This window comes from Oncorhynchus masou, chromosome 13, assembly GCF_036934945.1.
Source record: "Oncorhynchus masou masou isolate Uvic2021 chromosome 13, UVic_Omas_1.1, whole genome shotgun sequence".
In the NCBI taxonomy this organism is placed as follows: Eukaryota; Metazoa; Chordata; class Actinopteri; order Salmoniformes; family Salmonidae; genus Oncorhynchus; species Oncorhynchus masou.
This window is the reverse complement of record NC_088224.1, coordinates 64261865-64279552: the sequence shown is the minus strand read 5'-3', so window position 1 is coordinate 64279552 and position 17688 is coordinate 64261865. Positions and strand designations below refer to the sequence as shown.

The 17688-nt window shown below is 51.6% G+C and overlaps 1 protein-coding gene across 8 annotated transcripts in view; it reads left to right on the top strand.

Moving 5' to 3' along the window:
* Positions 1 to 17321, top strand: part of LOC135552822 (stAR-related lipid transfer protein 13-like) — a 107791-nt gene extending 90470 nt beyond the window's left edge. For all 8 annotated transcript variants that reach the window (XM_064984690.1, XM_064984697.1, XM_064984692.1 and 5 more), the window contains 10 exons: positions 4631 to 4694; positions 7763 to 9174; positions 9537 to 9707; positions 10525 to 10684; positions 10799 to 10997; positions 11170 to 11383; positions 14196 to 14310; positions 14574 to 15070; positions 15275 to 15451; positions 15572 to 17321. In XM_064984690.1, coding sequence (XP_064840762.1) covers positions 4631 to 4694; positions 7763 to 9174; positions 9537 to 9707; positions 10525 to 10684; positions 10799 to 10997; positions 11170 to 11383; positions 14196 to 14310; positions 14574 to 15070; positions 15275 to 15451; positions 15572 to 15689 — 3127 coding nt within the window. In that variant the 3' untranslated portion in view covers positions 15690 to 17321. The remainder of the gene's footprint in view (positions 1 to 4630; positions 4695 to 7762; positions 9175 to 9536; positions 9708 to 10524; positions 10685 to 10798; positions 10998 to 11169; positions 11384 to 14195; positions 14311 to 14573; positions 15071 to 15274; positions 15452 to 15571) is intronic.
* Positions 17322 to 17688: the final 367 nt, after the last annotated feature.

Here is a 17688-nt window from a genome sequence, read left to right as displayed (position 1 = left end):
TTGGGTTCAAAACATCCCTTTAGTTCCCCATGTTGCCCTATATTGCTATGGAAACTTTCCCCAGAGACGGTCAGCAGAGAGAAGGTCTGCGTCTGAAATGGCACCCTATTCCTTATATAGTGCACTACTTTTGTCCAGGGCCCATAGGAATTTGTCGAAATAGTGCACTATAAAGGGAATAGGGTGCTATTTGGGATGAAACCAAGGTAGGAGGAGGGAAGGGCTGCCTTCACAACCTAACACACTGTGACGCTAAACAACACTTAAGCAACTCATCTGCATTCCAAACTAGCCCTGGAGACAATGCCTCCCAGCTCCCACCTCCCTGTGACTCTGTCTCCCTGTGAGTGTCACCCCCATACACCATCCCTGACTCTTCTTTATGGTCACCTGGAGCCAGGGGAGACTGCTAAACATGCTGTCTGCCTGTCACTGTGTGGTGAGCAGAGTGACACTTCCTGCATTCACACTGACCAGGTAGCTGAGATGAACAGATATATACAGTATGTCACATTCTCCACTGCTGTTTTCTCTTTGATCCCTGGTTATTCAGGCTCTATTATGCTCTATAGTCAAAGCTTTTTAGTCTTAAGAAGTTAGGGGCCCTCAACACTCTCTATAGGCTCTATATGCTCCAAAAGCTTCTGTAAGGGCCATGGGAACTAACCTGAAATGGCAACCTATTCCCTATAGTGCCATACATTTAACTAGAGCTCAATGGGCCCTTGTCAAAGTAGTGTACTATATAGGGAAAAGGGTACCATTTGGGACACAGACCTCCAGCCCTACTGTATCCTGGTGGCTCCAGTGCAGCAGGAGGAGGCTAGCCTCGTCTAACTCTGCTACATCTGGGAAAGGGAAAGAGAAAGGTGGATACATAGTAAGTTGTACAACTGAATGCATTCAACTGAAATGTGTCTTCCGCATTTAACCCAACCCCTCTGAATCAGAGAGGTGCGGGGGGCTGCCTTAATTGACATGCACATCTTCGGCTTTTCACTGTCACTGAATCCACATGAACCCTGCATGGGACAGCATCTGGAGTGGTAAAACGTTACGACTATCATACCACAAATCTTCCATCGAGCACTATTTTGTCCTTTTTCCGTGGGATTGGTTAGGAATGTGTTATGTTTTCCTCTGTAGTTGTTGTCGTTGTTGCTTTAGGCAGGGCAGCTTGTTGACCTGAGTGTCTCTGCCTTATTTACCTCTACAATAGGCCAGCCTTCCCTACTCTCAGCTAGCTAGTTGTCCCACAGCCCCCTACTGTCAGCCAGCAAGCTGTCTCACAGCCCCCTACTCCCCTACTGTCAGCCAGCAAGCTGTCTCACAGCCCCCTACTCCCCTACTGTCAGCCAGCAAGCTGTCTCACAGCCCCCTACTCTCAGCCAGCAAGCTGTCTCACAGCCCCCTACTCTCAGCCAGCAAGCTGTCTCACAGCCCCCTACTCTCAGCCAGCAAGCTGTCTCACAGCCCCCTACTCTCAGCCAGCAAGCTGTCTCACAGCCCCCTACTCCCCTACTCTCAGCCAGCAAGCTGTCTCACAGCCCCCTACTCTCAGCCAGCAAGCTGTCTCACAGCCCCCTACTCTCAGCCAGCAAGCTGTCTCACAGCCCCCTACTCCCCTACTGTCAGCCAGCAAGCTGTCTCACAGGCTCCTACTTTCAGCCAGACTAGCTGTCTCACAGCCCCCTACTCCCCTACTCTCAGCCAGCAAGCTGTCTCACAGCCCCCTACTCCCCTACTCTCAGCCAGCAAGCTGTCTCACAGCCCCCTACTCTCAGCCAGCAAGCTGTCTCACAGCCCCCTACTCCCCTACTGTCAGCCAGCAAGCTGTCTCACAGCCCCCTACTCTCAGCCAGCAAGCTGTCTCACAGCCCCCTACTCTCAGCCAGCAAGCTGTCTCACAGCCCCCTACTCCCCTACTCTCAGCCAGCAAGCTGTCTCACAGCCCCCTACTCTCAGCCAGCAAGCTGTCTCACAGCCCCCTACTCTCAGCCAGCAAGCTGTCTCACAGGCTCCTACTTTCCGCCAGACTAGCTGTCTCACAGCCCCCTACTCCCCTACTGTCAGCCAGCAAGCTGTCTCACAGGCTCCTACTTTCCGCCAGACTAGCTGTCTCACAGCCCCCTACTCCCCTACTCTCAGCCAGCAAGCTGTCTCACAGCCCCCTACTCTCAGCCAGCAAGCTGTCTCACAGCCCCCTACTCCCCTACTGTCAGCCAGCAAGCTGTCTCACAGCCCCCTGCTCCCCTACTGTCAGCCAGCAAGCTGTCTCACAGCCCCCTACTCTCAGCCAGCAAGCTGTCTCACAGCCCCCTACTCCCTTACTCTCAGCCAGACTTGCTATCTCACAGACCCATACTCCCCTACTCTCAGCCAGCAAGCTGTCTCACAGACCCATACTCCCCTACTCTCAGCCAGCAAGCTGTCTCACAGCCCCCTACTCCCCTACTCTCAGCCAGCAAGCTGTCTCACAGCCCCCTACTCCCCTACTCTCAGCCAGCAAGCTGTCTCACAGCCCCCTACTCCCCTACTCTCAGCCAGCAAGCTGTCTCACAGCCCCCTACTCCCCTACTCTCAGCCAGCAAGCTGTCTCACAGCCCCCTACTCTCAGCCAGCAAGCTGTCTCACAGCCCCCTACTCTCAGCCAGACTAGCTGTCTCACAGCCCCCTACTCCCCTACTCTCAGCCAGCAAGCTGTCTCACAGCCCCCTACTCTCAGCCAGCAAGCTGTCTCACAGCCCCCTACTCCCCTACTGTCAGCCAGCAAGCTGTCTCACAGCCCCCTACTCCCCTACTGTCAGCCAGCAAGCTGTCTCACAGCCCCCTACTCTCAGCCAGCAAGCTGTCTCACAGCCCCCTACTCCCTTACTCTCAGCCAGACTTGCTATCTCACAGACCCATACTCCCCTACTCTCAGCCAGCAAGCTGTCTCACAGCCCCCTACTCCCCTACTCTCAGCCAGCAAGCTGTCTCACAGCCCCCTACTCTCAGCCAGCAAGCTGTCTCACAGCCCCCTACTCCCCTACTCTCAGCCAGCAAGCTGTCTCACAGCCCCCTACTCCCCTACTGTCAGCCAGCAAGCTGTCTCACAGCCCCCTACTCTCAGCCAGCAAGCTGTCTCACAGCCCCCTACTCCCCTACTCTCAGCCAGCAAGCTGTCTCACAGCCCCCTACTCCCCTACTGTCAGCCAGCAAGCTGTCTCACAGCCCCCTACTCCCCTACTGTCAGCCAGCAAGCTGTCTCACAGCCCCCTACTCCCCTACTGTCAGCCAGCAAGCTGTCTCACAGCCCCCTACTCTCCTACTCTCAGCCAGCAAGCTGTCTCACAGCCCCCTACTCTCAGCCAGCAAGCTGTCTCACAGCCCCCTACTCTCAGCCAGACTAGCTGTCTCACAGCCCCCTACTCTCAGCCAGCAAGCTGTCTCACAGCCCCCTACTCCCCTACTCTCAGCCAGCAAGCTGTCTCACAGCCCCCTACTCCCCTACTGTCAGCCAGCAAGCTGTCTCACAGCCCCCTACTCTCAGCCAGCAAGCTGTCTCACAGCCCCCTACTCCCCTACTCTCAGCCAGCAAGCTGTCTCACAGCCCCCTACTCCCCTACTGTCAGCCAGCAAGCTGTCTCACAGCCCCCTACTCCCCTACTGTCAGCCAGCAAGCTGTCTCACAGCCCCCTACTCTCAGCCAGCAAGCTGTCTCACAGCCCCCTACTCCCCTACTCTCAGCCAGCAAGCTGTCTCACAGCCCCCTACTCCCCTACTGTCAGCCAGCAAGCTGTCTCACAGGCTCCTACTTTCAGCCAGACTAGCTGTCCCACAGGCCCCTACTCTCAGCCAGACTAGCTGTCTCACAGCCCCCTACTCCCCTACTCTCAGCCAGACTTGCTATCTCACAGACCCATACTCCCCTACTCTCAGCCAGACTAGCTGTCCCACAGGCTCCTACTCCCCTACTCTCAGCCAGACTAGCTGTCCCACAGGCCCATACTCTCCTACTGTTTGTGAGATATATTGTAAATTCCCATTGTTACATTAGCAATTTGTGGGTGAGATTGAATTGAAACCAACTTTAACAGTTATGGAGCTGTTTAGAGCTGGTTAGCCCCGATAATATCAACATGAACTTAGTTTCCTTTGTGTTTATGAATTCTACTGGATAGAAGGAGAGAGGGACTAAGAGGGAGCATGAACAAGAAGTCTGTGTGCAGCTGAGGAAGCAACATAGACTAGTCCGTTAGGTGTTGCTGGAGAATTTCTGTGAACCACAGGCGAATAGACTAATGACTACCACAGCAGGCTACCCTCAGCTCCTCAGGACATCAGCAGTCTTCACCAATTAGGTCCCTGTCAGGGAGAGAGAGGCCAGAAGCAGACAGACAGGCAGGAAGATAGAGAGAGAGGCCAGAGCATCTGCCCATTAAGCTATTAGCCGCAGTTAGCAGGCATGATTAGGTTTGGACTGTCCTGGCTGTGTAGTCGTCAGCCCCACAGTCATTTAGCTCCTGGACTGGAGAACAGATCGAACTCCACTGGCTGACTGTGTCTATTCCTGGTGACTTCTCTCGGAGAGAAGGATGAACTCTGATGATGTTATTGTTTACATCCATTTGGCTTGTTTCTCTTCCAGGCGACTCAACACCTTGAACAAGTGTGCCTCTATGAAACTAGACGTCAACCTCCCTAAGAAAAAGGTAAGTCGAGGTTTTAATTATTATTATAGTATTCTATATTATGACCGCTATGATCCTGTTCAGTTGCGCAGTGATAAATGTATAACAGCTTTAGTCAATTTAGTCAAGTCATATTATGTATACCTTTCTAAGGTATTATGGTAATAAATACTGAAGATATTGGCCAACACAAAACTACTCCTCCTCCTTCCATCCCTATATCCTTCCATTCCTCTATCCTTCCATCCCTATATCCTTCCATTCCTCTATCCTTCCATCCCTATATCCTTCCATTCCTCTATCCTTCCATTCCTCTATCCTTCCATCCCTCTATCCTTCCATCCCTATATCCTTCCATTCCTCTATCCTTCCATTCCTCTATCCTTCCATTCCTCTATCCTTCCATTCCTCTATCCTTCCATCCCTCTATCCTTCCATCCCTCTAGCCTTCATTCCTCTATCCTTCCATCCCTCTATCCTTCCATTCCTCTATCCTTCCATTCCTCTATCCCTCTATCCTTCCATCCCTCTATCCTTCCATCCCTTTAACTCAGATCCTGTGATATGTGAGATCTGTCCATTGTTGTATTCCCTAAAGGCGGTACTACTTCTGACCAGTGCCCCGATCAAAAGAAGTGTTGTATAAGGAATAGGGTGCCATTTGGGACGCACTCATAACCTCTTCATTCAGTGTGCAGGGAAGACCCTCTAGGCTTCAGGATGTTTCCGATTGGTTTATTTATGGCTGTAGAACCAGATAAGTGCTGTTATATCGTCATGACCCCTACAAATCAGCCGGGCTAGACAATCTGGACCCTTTCTTTCTAAAATTATCTGCCGAAATTGTTGCCACCCCTATTACTAGCCTGTTCAACCTCTCTTTCGTGTCATCTGAGATCCCCAAAGATTGGAAATCAGCTGCGGTCATCCCCCTCTTCAAATGGGGGGACACTCTTGACCCAAACTGCTACAGACCTATATCTATCCTACCATGCCTTTCTAAGGTCTTCGAAAGCCAAGTCAACAAACAGATTACCGACCATTTCGAATCTCACCATACCTTCTCTGCTATGCAATCTGGTTTCAGAGCTGGTCATGGGTGCACCTCAGCCACGCTCAAGGTCCTAAACGATATCTTAACCGCCATCAATAAGAAACATTACTGTGCAGCCGTGTTCATTGATCTGGCCAAGGCTTTTGACTCTGTCAATCACCACATCCTCATTGGCAGACTCGACAGCCTTGGTTTCTCAAATGATTGCCTCGCCTGGTTCACCAACTACTTCTATGATAGAGTTCAGTGTGTCAAATCGGAGGGTCTGCTGTCCGGACCTCTGGCAGTCTCTATGGGGGTGCCACAGGGTTCAATTCTTGGACCGACTCTCTTCTCTGAATACATCAATGAGGTCGCTCTTGCTGCTGGTGAGTCTCTGATCCACCTCTACGCAGACGACACCATTCTGTTTCCTTCTGGCCCTTCTTTAGACACTGTGTTAACAACCCTCCAGGCAAGCTTCAATGCCATACAACTCTCCTTCCGTGGCCTCCAATTGCTCTTAAATACAAGTAAAACTAAATACATGCTCTTCAACCGATCGCAACCTGCACCTGCCCTCCTGTCCAACATCACTACTCTGGACGGCTCTGAATACGTGGACAACTACAAATACTTAGCTGTCTGGTTAGACTGTAAACTCTCCTTCCAGACCCATATCAAACATCTCCAATCCAAAGTTAAATCTAGAATTGGCTTCCTATTTCGCAACAAAGCATCCTTCACTCATGCTGCCAAACATACCCTTGTAAAACTGACCATCCTACCAATCCTCGACTTTGGCGATGTCATTTACAAAATAGCCTCCAATACCCTACTCAACAAATTGGATGCAGTCTATCACAGTGCAATCCGTTTTGTCACCAAAGCCCCATATACTACCCACCATTGCGACCTGTACGCTCTCGTTGGCTGGCCATCGCTTCATACTCGTCGCCAAACCCACTGGCTCCATGTCATCTACAAGACCCTGCTAGGTAAAGTCTCCCCTTATCTCAGCTCGCTGGTCACCATAGCATCTCCCACCTGTAGCACACGCTCCAGCAGGTATATCTCTCTAGTCACCCCCAAAACCAATTCTTTCTTTGGCGGCCTCTCCTTCCAGTTCTCTGCTGCCAATGACTGGAACGAACTACAAAAAGCACTGAAACTGGAAACACTTATCTCCCTCACTAGCTTTAAGCACCAACTGTCAGAGCAGCTCACAGATTACTGCACCTGTACATAGCCCACCTATATTTTAGCCCAAACAACTACCTCTTTCCCTACTGTATTTAATTAATGTATTTATTTTGCTCCTTTGCACCCCATTATTTTTATTTCTACTTTGCACATGCTTCCATTGCAAATCTACCATTCCAGTGTTTTACTTGCTATATTGTATTTACTTTGCCACCATGGCCTTTTTTTGCCTTTACCTCCCTTATCTCAACTCATTTGCTCACATCGTATATAGACTTGTTTATACTGTATTATTGACTGTATGTTTGTTTTACTCCATGTGTAACTCTGTGTCGTTGTATGTGTCGAACTGCTTTGCTTTATCTTGGCCAGGTCGTAATTGTAAATGAGAACTTGTTCTCAACTTGCCTACCTGGTTAAATAAAGGTGAAATAAATAAAAATGATTATGTGATCGATATAGAACTGTAATGTGATTATAACTGAACAGACACATCCTCTGGCTCCGTTTTTTACTGTTTGGAAAAAAAGCAAATGACATTTGCCTCTCCTTCCTGGAGCAGATACAGATACAGACAGGTTGTGATGTCACACCCTCACAGATCTCACAATCAAAATATCTAGATACAGCTGTCCCATCAGCTTATACCTACAACCAATCAGTCAGATCGTATCTTGTTACCATGTGTTGATAACGGTGTACTGACAGCGCTATGGGTCTTCTCCCTTCCTGTGTGTCCAGAGGGAAGACTCGGATGAGTGTGTTTATGTAACTGTTAACAGGTTTAGATATCTACCTGACTAGGTGATCATGTGTTGATAATTGATTTTGTGTTGTCTTCCTGTGTATTCAGAGTGAAGACTCTGATGAGGAGGACCTGTTTGCCATCAGTGACAGATGGACGTTTGAGTGTACGAGCCGCCGCTGGTCCAGACTAAAGGGGGAGGGGCATAGTCCCAGGGAGGGGGAGGGGCAGGGCCTGCAGACCACCACCAGTAGCGAGAGTGTTCTAACTGACCTCAGCGAACCAGAGGTCTCATCTCTCCACAGTGAGAGCAGTGGGGGGAGTGGCCACCAGGCTGTGAGCACAGAGGACTCCGACAGCTCTAACAGGAACTACTACGACTCTGCAGCGATGCCTGAACCTGACTCCACCTCCCTTACCCTACCACACCTCCCTAAGCACCTCCCCTACTACGGCTCGCTGCCCGCCAAAAACGGCCTCGCCAGACGGACCCGAGCCAAGGACTTCCTGCACCGCATGGAGACCCTACGTTCCCGGGGCACGCTGGGTAGGGGGCATAGCAAGAAGCTGGTGATCAGTGCTCCGGTACTGCAGACAGAGCCACAGGCCCTGAAGACGCTGCGCTGCGTGGAGATCACCAATGGGGACAGGTCGGGGGCGGAGGTAATCACTGGGGGACCTATCCTAGGGCTAAACCCCCAGTGCCCCTCCAGCAGCGAGGGCAGCCACTCCAGCGGCAGCACTGTCTCATCCCCCAGTCTGCAGGAGAGGAAGCCCCACTCCCAGCGGACGGACCGGTCCGACGCCAAGCGCAGTGGCATGTATCTGGAGGACTTGGCCGTGTTCTCCAGCCTGCAGCGGATCGGTGGCGTGGCCCAGGGCAAGAGGGGCGTGGCCGAACACAATCAGCGTAACGAGTTCCGCTCCTACGAGAACCTGGTGGTCCACATCCCCAAAGACCACAAGCCTGGCACCTTCCCCAAGGCTCTGTCCATAGAGAGCCTCTCCCCCATCCTGGGGGCCTCTGTCCCCTGCCACAGCGACCACATCAACCCCCTGGAGCCCCAGCCCAACCCCCACCCTACCTACAACCCCAGGGAGTTCCACCACTGTCCGCTCACCCAGTTCTGCCCACGGGGCAGTAGGATCAGTGTGTACGACAACGTCCCTGGGTCTCACCTCTATGCCTCTACTGGAGACCTGCTGGACCTGGAGAAGGAAGACCTGTTCCCCCACCTGGATGACATCCTGCAGCACGTCAACGGCCTGCAGCAGATAGTGGACCGCTGGTCCAAGAACATTCTGCCCTCTGCAGGCCTGGACACACAGGGGATCCAGCCTGCAGGTCTGAAGTCATCCAGCCAGATCACGCTGGACTTTGAGGGGACGTCCGTTCTGGAGGGACAGAGTGGACAGAGTGACGTGGACAGAGACGGCGTGTCCCTCATTGAGACTCACTGTACAGGACATAGAGAGAGGAGGGACTCGGGGGTGGGAGCATCACTAACCAGACCCAACCGGTAAGAATCATAGTCCTCAAATGATTATTAACATCTCAGGTTTTAGCTCCTTGTAGAAATCCTTATCCTGTCCTTATTTCCATACTGACAGTGCTGAATACTTACTTAAAACGTCCGCCTTTTAGAGGTGAAGTCTAGTGAATGATTTGTGGCCAGTTTCAGTAGTTTGATACATTTACAAATCTTCAAGTTGACATCATTGTCCAAGATTGCATCCCAAATGGCACTCTATTCACTACATAATGCACCTTTTCCCTGCATACTTTCCTCTGGGGATCTGGTCAAAAGTAGTGCACTATATAGGGAATAAGATGCAATTTGGAACGTATACTAACTGTTGTCCTCTCTCTCTCTGGCATTAGTCTGCGATGGCCCAGCTTCCAGATGTCCAACCGGCTCAGCCACTCAGTGGCCTCGCTCCAGATCACCAACCAATCAGCAGGCCAGCTCAGCCTGCTGCAGAAGTTCTCTCTCCTCCGCCTCACTGCCATCATGGAGAAATACTCCATGTCCAACAAACACGGATGGACCTGGTGAGTACTATCAATCATTCAAGCTAAGCCTGTCAAGGCTGCACCCTATTCCTGTGTGTGAGTAGACATGGGACTCATCCTGTGTGTGTGAGTAGACATGGGACTCATCCTGTGTGTGTGAGTAGACATGGGACTCATCCTGTGTGTGTGAGGAGACATGGGACTCATCCTGTGTGTGTGAGGAGACATGGGACTCATCCTGTGTGTGTGAGTAGACATGGGACTCATCCTGTGTGTGTGAGGAGACATGGGACTCATCCTGTGTGTGTGAGTAGACATGGGACTCATCCTGTGTGTGTGAGTAGACATGGGACTCATCCTGTGTGTGTGAGTAGACATGGGACTCATCCTGTGTGTGTGAGTAGACTTGGGACTCATCCTGTGTGTGTGAGGAGACATGGGACTCATCCTGTGTGTGTGAGTAGACATGGGACTCATCCTGTGTGTGTGAGGAGACATGGGACTCATCCTGTGTGTGTGAGGAGACATGGGACTCATCCTGTGTGTGTGAGTAGACATGGGACTCATCCTGTGTGTGTGAGTAGACATGGGACTCATCCTGTGTGTGTGAGGAGACATGGGACTCATCCTGTGTGTGTGAGTAGACATGGGACTCATCCTGTGTGTGTGAGGAGACATGGGACTCATCCTGTGTGTGTGAGTAGACATGGGACTCATCCTGTGTGTGAGTAGACATGGGACTCATCCTGTGTGTGTGAGTAGACATGGGACTCATCCTGTGTGTGTGAGTAGACATGGGACTCATCCTGTGTGTGTGAGTAGACATGGGACTCATCCTGTGTTGTCTCTCTGTCAGGTCAGTTCCAAAGTTCATGAAGAGGATGAAAGTTCCAGACTACAAGGACAAGAATGTGTTTGGTGTTCCTCTGATCGTTCACGTCCAGCGCTCTGGTCAGCCCCTCCCCCTCAGTCTGCAGCAGGCCCTCCGATACCTCAGGAGCCAGTGTCTAGACCAGGTAGACTGTCTGTAGAGTGTCGACTGTCAGTCTCTCTCTCCGTAGAACCGGTCAGTCTGTCAGTGTCTAGACCAGGTCTGTCTGTCTAAATGTTCTGCTCTACTCTGTCTGTAGGTGGGTCTGTTCCGTAAGTCTGGTGTGAAGTCTCGTATCCAGGCGCTGAGGCAGATGAATGAGTCGTCTCCTGATGATGTCAGCTACGAGGACCAGTCAGCGTACGACGTAGCAGACATGGTCAAACAGTTCTTCAGAGACCTGCCTGAACCTCTACTGACCAGCAAGCTGGGAGAGACCTTCCTACACATCTACCAGTGTAAGGGCTGATACACACAGACACACACAGACAAATCATACTACAGTATCTCTCCCATGGTTGGACATTTCAACCACTATTTCTGTCTCACTCTCATTCCCTCTCTCTCCTCTCCTATCCTCTCCTTCTATTTCTTCCTCCCTCAATCGATTCCTCCCTCTCCTCCCTCCAGATGTTCCTAAGGACCAGCGGTTGCAGGCTGTGCAGACGGCCATCATGCTGATGTCAGACGAGAACAGGGAGGTGCTCCAGATGCTGCTCTGCTTCCTGTCTGACGTCACTTCCTCTGTGGAGGAGAACCAGATGACTCCCATGAACATCGCTGTGTGTCTGGCCCCGTCCCTGTTCCACCTCAACATCCTGAAGAAGGACAACCTCTCACCCAGGTACGTGCGCGCACACACACACACACACACACACACACACACATCACCTGATCAGCCCTAAAGTAAGACCAAACGAGGCACCAGGGACTGTTCCTCCAGAAGTGTGTATAATAGACTGATACAACTATAACCCACTGGGTCTTGTATTTGGGTCACGTTGCTGTGCTCTATAATAAATAATGATCCTATATACAGTATGCCCTCCTTTTAGACTCGCCAGTGATGATGTCCTCCTAACTAGGTCACTATGAAGACTGATGTTAACCAGGGGGAGTCTGGCTCAGGCATCAGGGGTCAACTACAGTGAAATAACTAACTACAGCCGACTGGCTATTTGGTTCTGGCCTGTTTTTATTAAGAAGGTTCTGGAGTTCCAGGGTACTCTTTAAAACAGTGTTTTATGACATCACGCTGTGTACAAACAGAAACCTCTCATTTAACTAACTGGTGGAAGTGATTCTTTAAGGATTACAGGATCAAAGGGACAGCATGCAGAGAGAGATGTTGAGATGACAGAGAGGAGGGAGAGGATGGCAGGGGGAGGGAGAGGAGAGAGCGAGAGAGAGAGAGGGAGAGGATGGGAGGGAAATGAGAGAGAGAGGGATGGGAGGGAAATGAGAGAGAGGGATGGGAGGGAGGAGAGAGGAGAGAGAGAGGGGAGAGGATGGGAGAGAGGGGAGAGGATGGGAGGGAGGAGAGAGAGGGAGAGAGAGAGAGAGAGAGAGAGGGAGAGGATGGGAGGGAGGAGAGAGGAGGGAGAGGATGGTAGGGGAGAGGGATGGGAGGGAGAGGATGAGAGAGAGAGGGAGAGGATGGGAGGGAGGTGAGAGGAGAGGGAGAGGATGGCAGGGAGGAGGGAGAGGAGAGAGGGAGAGGATGGGAGGGAGAGGATGGGAGGGAAAGGAGAGAGAGAGAGGATGGCAGGGAGGAGGGAGAGGAGAGAGAGGGATTGAGGGGAGAGGGGGATGGAGGGGAGAGAGGGATTGAGGGGAGAGGGGGATGGAGGGGAGAGAGGGAGAGGATGGGAGGAGAGAGAGGGAGAGGATGGGAGGGATGAGAGAGGAGAGAGGGGGAGAGGATGGCAGGGGAGAGGGATGGGAGGGAGAGGATGAGAGAGAGAGGGAGAGGATGGGAGGGAGGTGAGAGGAGAGGGAGAGGATGGCAGGGAGGAGGGAGGGAGAGGAGGGGAGAGGATGGGAGGGAGAGGATGGGAGGGAAAGGAGAGAGAGAGAGGATGGCAGGGAGGAGGGAGAGGAGAGAGAGGGATTGAGGGGAGAGGGGGATGGAGGGGAGAGAGGGATTGAGGGGAGAGGGGGATGGAGGGGAGAGAGGGAGAGGATGGGAGGAGAGAGAGGGAGAGGATGGGAGGGATGAGAGAGGAGAGAGGGGGAGAGGATGGCAGGGAGGAGAGAGGAGCGAGAGGGAGAGGATGGGAGGAGAGAGGGAGAGGATGGCAGGGGAGAGGGAGAGGAGAGAGAGAGAGAGGGGAGAGGATGGGAGGGAGGGAGAGGATGAGAGGGAAAGGATAGAGGGAAAGGGTGGCAGGGAGGAGGGAGAGGAGAGGGAGGGAGGGAGAGGGAGAGGATGGGAGGGGAGAGGATGGGAGGAGAGAGAGTAGAGAGGATGGGAGGAGAGAGAGGGATGGGAGGAGAGAGAGGGAGAAGATGGCAGGGAGGAGGGAGAGGATGGCAGGGAGGAGAGAGGGAGAGGATGGGAGGGGAGAGAGAGGGAGAGGATGGGCAGAGAGAGAGAGGGAGAGGATGGGGGGAGAGGATGGGAGGAGAGGATGGGAGGAGAGAGAGGGAGAGGATGGGAGGAGGGAGAGGATGGCTGGGAGGAGGGAGAGGATGGCTGGGAGGATGGCTGGGAGGATGGCTGGAGAGAATGGGGGGAGAGGATGGAGGGAGAGGATGGAGGGAGAGGATGGAGGGAGAGGATGGGAGGAGAGGAGAGCGAGGGAGAGGATGGCGGGGAGGAGGGAGAGGATGGCGGGGAGGAGGGAGAGGATGGTGGAGAGGAGAGTGGGAGAGGATGGCGGGGAGGAGGGAGAGGATGGCGGGGAGGAGGGAGAGGATGGCGGGGAGTCGGGAGATGAGGGAGAGGGAGAGGATGGCGGGGAGTCGGGAGAGGAGGTAGAGGGAGAGGATGGTGGAGAGGAGGGAGAGGGAGAGGATGGTGGAGAGGAGAGAGAGGGAGAGGATGGTGGGGAGGAGGGAGAGGGAGAGAGAGAGGATGGCGGGGAGTCGGGAGATGAGGGAGAGGATGGCGGGGAGTCGGGAGAGGAGGTAGAGGGAGAGGATGGTGGAGAGGAGAGAGAGGGAGAGGATGGTGGAGAGGATGGTGGAGAGGATGTCGGCGAGGAGGGAGAGGATGGTGGAGAGGAGAGAGTGGGAGAGGATGTTGGAGAGGAGGGAGAGGAGGGAGAGGATGGTGGAGAGGAGAGAGAGGAAGTGGATGGTGGGGAGGAGGGAGAGGAGGGAGAGGATGGCGGCGAGGAGGGAGAGGAGGGAGAGAGAGGGAGAGGGTGGTGGTGGGGAGGAGGGAGAGGAGAGAGGGAGGGAGAGGATGGCGGGGAAGGAAGAAGGACAGGAGAGAGAGGGAGAGGATGGCGGGGAAGGACGATGGACAGGAGAGAGAGAGGGCGAGGAGCTGTGACGAGTGGGTGTCTCAGCTGCATGGTGGACTCTGTTAACCTCCCTCCCAACCTAAGAGATTAACTACCTCGGCTGATGGACTCTGGCTGCTGTGTTCATAATTGTCTCATTACCCATGGTCCTCTGCTGTGTTAGTAACTGTTATTCATGATCCTCAGGGCCATGCAGAGGAAGTACACAACAGGACGGCCCGACCAGAAGGACCTGAATGAGAACCTTGCCGCGACGCAGGGACTCGCCCACATGATCATAGAGTGCAACCGACTGTTTGAGGTAATAGACCTGAATAGAATACTTCATTACTAATCAACAATGCTACTAAGATGCCTTAGATACATTGGATTTCATAAAATGTTCTGAGTCTCATTATAAAACATTATAAAGGCTCATACCTGCTGACAGGTAAGATATGAAGCATTATTCCTTCTGCCTTTTATGTGTTATCGAACCATTTAAAAACATGTTATGTCATTTATCAGACACTCTTATCCTTAGCGACCTGATCTCTGATTGATCTTTCTTCTCCGACCAATCAGATTCCCCACGAGATGGTGACTCAGTCCAGGAACTCGTACGTGGAGGCGGACCTTCACACTCCCACCTTAGAGGAGCTCTGTAGACAGCAGGAGGAGGACGATGCGTCCTACCAGACAGAGGCCAGACCCTGCCAGACACACTCCGAGACCAGACCGCAGAACCTGTACCAGAGCTACATAGAGAGCAGGCTGCAGGAGTTCCTGAAGGAGGCCAGAGAGAAGGCTAAGGGCTGGGTGTCCTGCACCAGCTCAGACAACACTGAGCTCTACTGTAAGAAGGTGGGTGATGGGAACCCTTTGCGGCAGTGGCGTGTGGCGGTGGAAGTGGAGGCCCCTCCCTCAGTTTTGTTGAACCGCGTGCTGCGAGAGCGCCACCTGTGGGATGTGGACCTGCTACAGTGCAAGGTAGCTGAGACTCTGGACAGACACACTGAGGTGTTCCACTATGTCCTCAACCGCATGCCCCCACACCCCAGCAGAGACTTCCTGGTCCTACGGTGAGTGTGTGGGTTTGCGTGTGCGTGTTTCTATTTAAAGTTTGACATTTACATTTCAACTTAGAGGAAAGGTGAATCCCCAAGAGCATGTTAAATGCTATGTTTGTTGTTTCTGTAGAGCACACATCAACATAAAGCCCTGTCTGTTCTACCTGTCTGTACTGAATGAAGCTGACCGTCTCTCTTTCTGTCTCTTTCTGTCAGGTCGTGGAGGACTGACCTTCCCAAGGGGACGTGCGCATTGATGTGTGTGTCTGTAGAACATGAGGACTGTCCCCGGGTCGGTGGGGTGAGGGCCGTGGTTCTAGAGTCCAACTACCTTCTAGAACCCTGCGGCTCTGGGAAGTCCAGACTCACTCACATCTGCAGGGTGGACCTCAAGTGAGTCCACACCTAACATACCTTGGCATATACTGTATAAATATAGTTAATTATTTTCAGAAGATTGTGTAGTTGTTGTTGGTTTTGTTTGAACCTGACCATGTGTTGTTGTTGATCCAGGGGGAGGAGTCCGGAGTGGTACAACAAGGCCTTTGGTCACCTCTGTGCTGCTGAAGCTGCTCGTATTCGCAACTCCTTCCAACCAATCAGCACAGAGGGGCCAGAGACCAAGATCTGACATTAGAGTCTTCCGTCCATAGAGCTAGACCCACACATACCTGGAGGGAACTAGACCCAACCTTGCTTAGCCTAGAACTAGTGTAACCGAGTTGGATTTGTAACCTCACTCCCCAGCTTGAAATGTCTCCATGTGCTATCGAACTGCTAACTTTTCGGTAGCGAAGTTGGCTAAGACGTTGTCAAGATGCTGGTCCAGTAAGGATTTGTGAGTGAGGAAGCTATACCAAGGAAGCACAGTGACGTCTGTTACACTAGAGAATGATGTCTGGAGTTCTAGACCCATCCATGCCTTCCATGGCCTGCCAACCATGTCTGGAGCTAGACCCATCCATGCCTTCCATGGCCTGCCAACCATGTCTGGAGCTAGACCCATCCATGCCTTCCATGGCCTGCCAACCATGTCTGGAGCTAGACCCATCCATGCCTTCCATGGCCTGCCAACCATGTCTGGAGCTAGACCCATCCATGCCTTCCATGGCCTGCCAACCATGTCTGGAGCTAGACCCATCCATGCCTTCCATGGCCTGCCAACCATGTCTGGAGCTAGACCCATCCATGCCTTCCATGGCCTGCCAACCATGTCTGGAGCTAGAGGAGTATATATTCATAGTCCTGAAGCCAATAGGCAGAGCTGCAGCGTTAAAGAATAAAATAGACCATGCTGACGAACGGTTAAAACCAGGGGGTGGCTGCCCGATCGCATCTGACCGCCGAACATCAGTCATTTTCTATTTATTTCCCGACGATTCCACATGTTTAATCACCACCGTTTGTTGAACCCCAGCAGGTGATCTGCTGTTACTGTGCACGGCTAACACTCATGTTGGTCTGTCTTGACATGTGATGCCAGAACACAGAGACCGAAGAGAGTATGGAGCTTCTCTGGACTCTCTGCACAACGACCCAAGAAGACCTTCTTAGGTGCAGGATGTTATTAAGACGTTATTATAAAATTATTATAATTAACCTATTATTATTATTATTTGTATTATTATGACCGAAAGGAGAACAGAATGATGCTCCCAATGTCCTTTAGTATTTAGTATTACAGTTATGTCTAGGACATTTAAGCTCTTCAAAGCTTCTGGGAAGCTGTATGTTATTTTATTCATGTAAAAATGTCATGCTTTATGTTAGGTATGCTGTGTGTGCACGCTTGTGTCTGTATATATCTGTGTGTGTGAAAACATACATGCAAGCATACTAGCTGTATATACTGTATATTTGAAAGGCTTAATGCTACAACTTATATATTGATTCCAGCATTGCATCATTGTTATTGTAATTCATACGGTACTAATCTGTAAACTGGTTTTACTGGGCTTTAACAGTGCTGTGTGTGTCTGAATGGCTGTAATGTTATTCTATATGACCTTAGTGTTTAAGGTTGAAAACTATGCCTGCATCCTAAATGGCACCTTATTTCCTATATAGTGCACCACTTTTTAGCAGAACCCCCATAGGGCTCTGATCAAAAGTAGTGCACTATATAGGGAATAGGATGCCATTTGGGAAGGAGCCCATGTGACTCAGGTTTGATCTCCAGACCTGCTGTAGAGAGCTGGCTGGACTGAGCTTCAGTTTAGTTCCAGAGACGAGATTTTTTTAATTAAACAACGTAAAAAATGTTTATGAAACGTTTAATTGCGTGTTTATTTTTACACAGACAAATGCAATTACAATGGATTAGAATAGAAACTTAATTGCTCTGAGGGAATTTGCTTAGTTGAAAGTCGCTCTCTTTTCACTCCACTTGTAGTTTGTTTATTTTCTGCTGGTCAACACCTCACCTCACATGTTGTGTTTTCTACTTCACATTCCAAATGGCACCCTATTCCCTACATAGTGCACTACTTTTGACCAAAGCTCTAGTTTTGTGCCATGTGGGATGCATTCCAAGCCTTTACTCTATACCACCCTGCATCTCACTGCTGGCTGGCCTCTGAAGCTAAGCAAGGTCAATCTCAGTCGGTCCCTGGATGGGAGACCAGATGCTG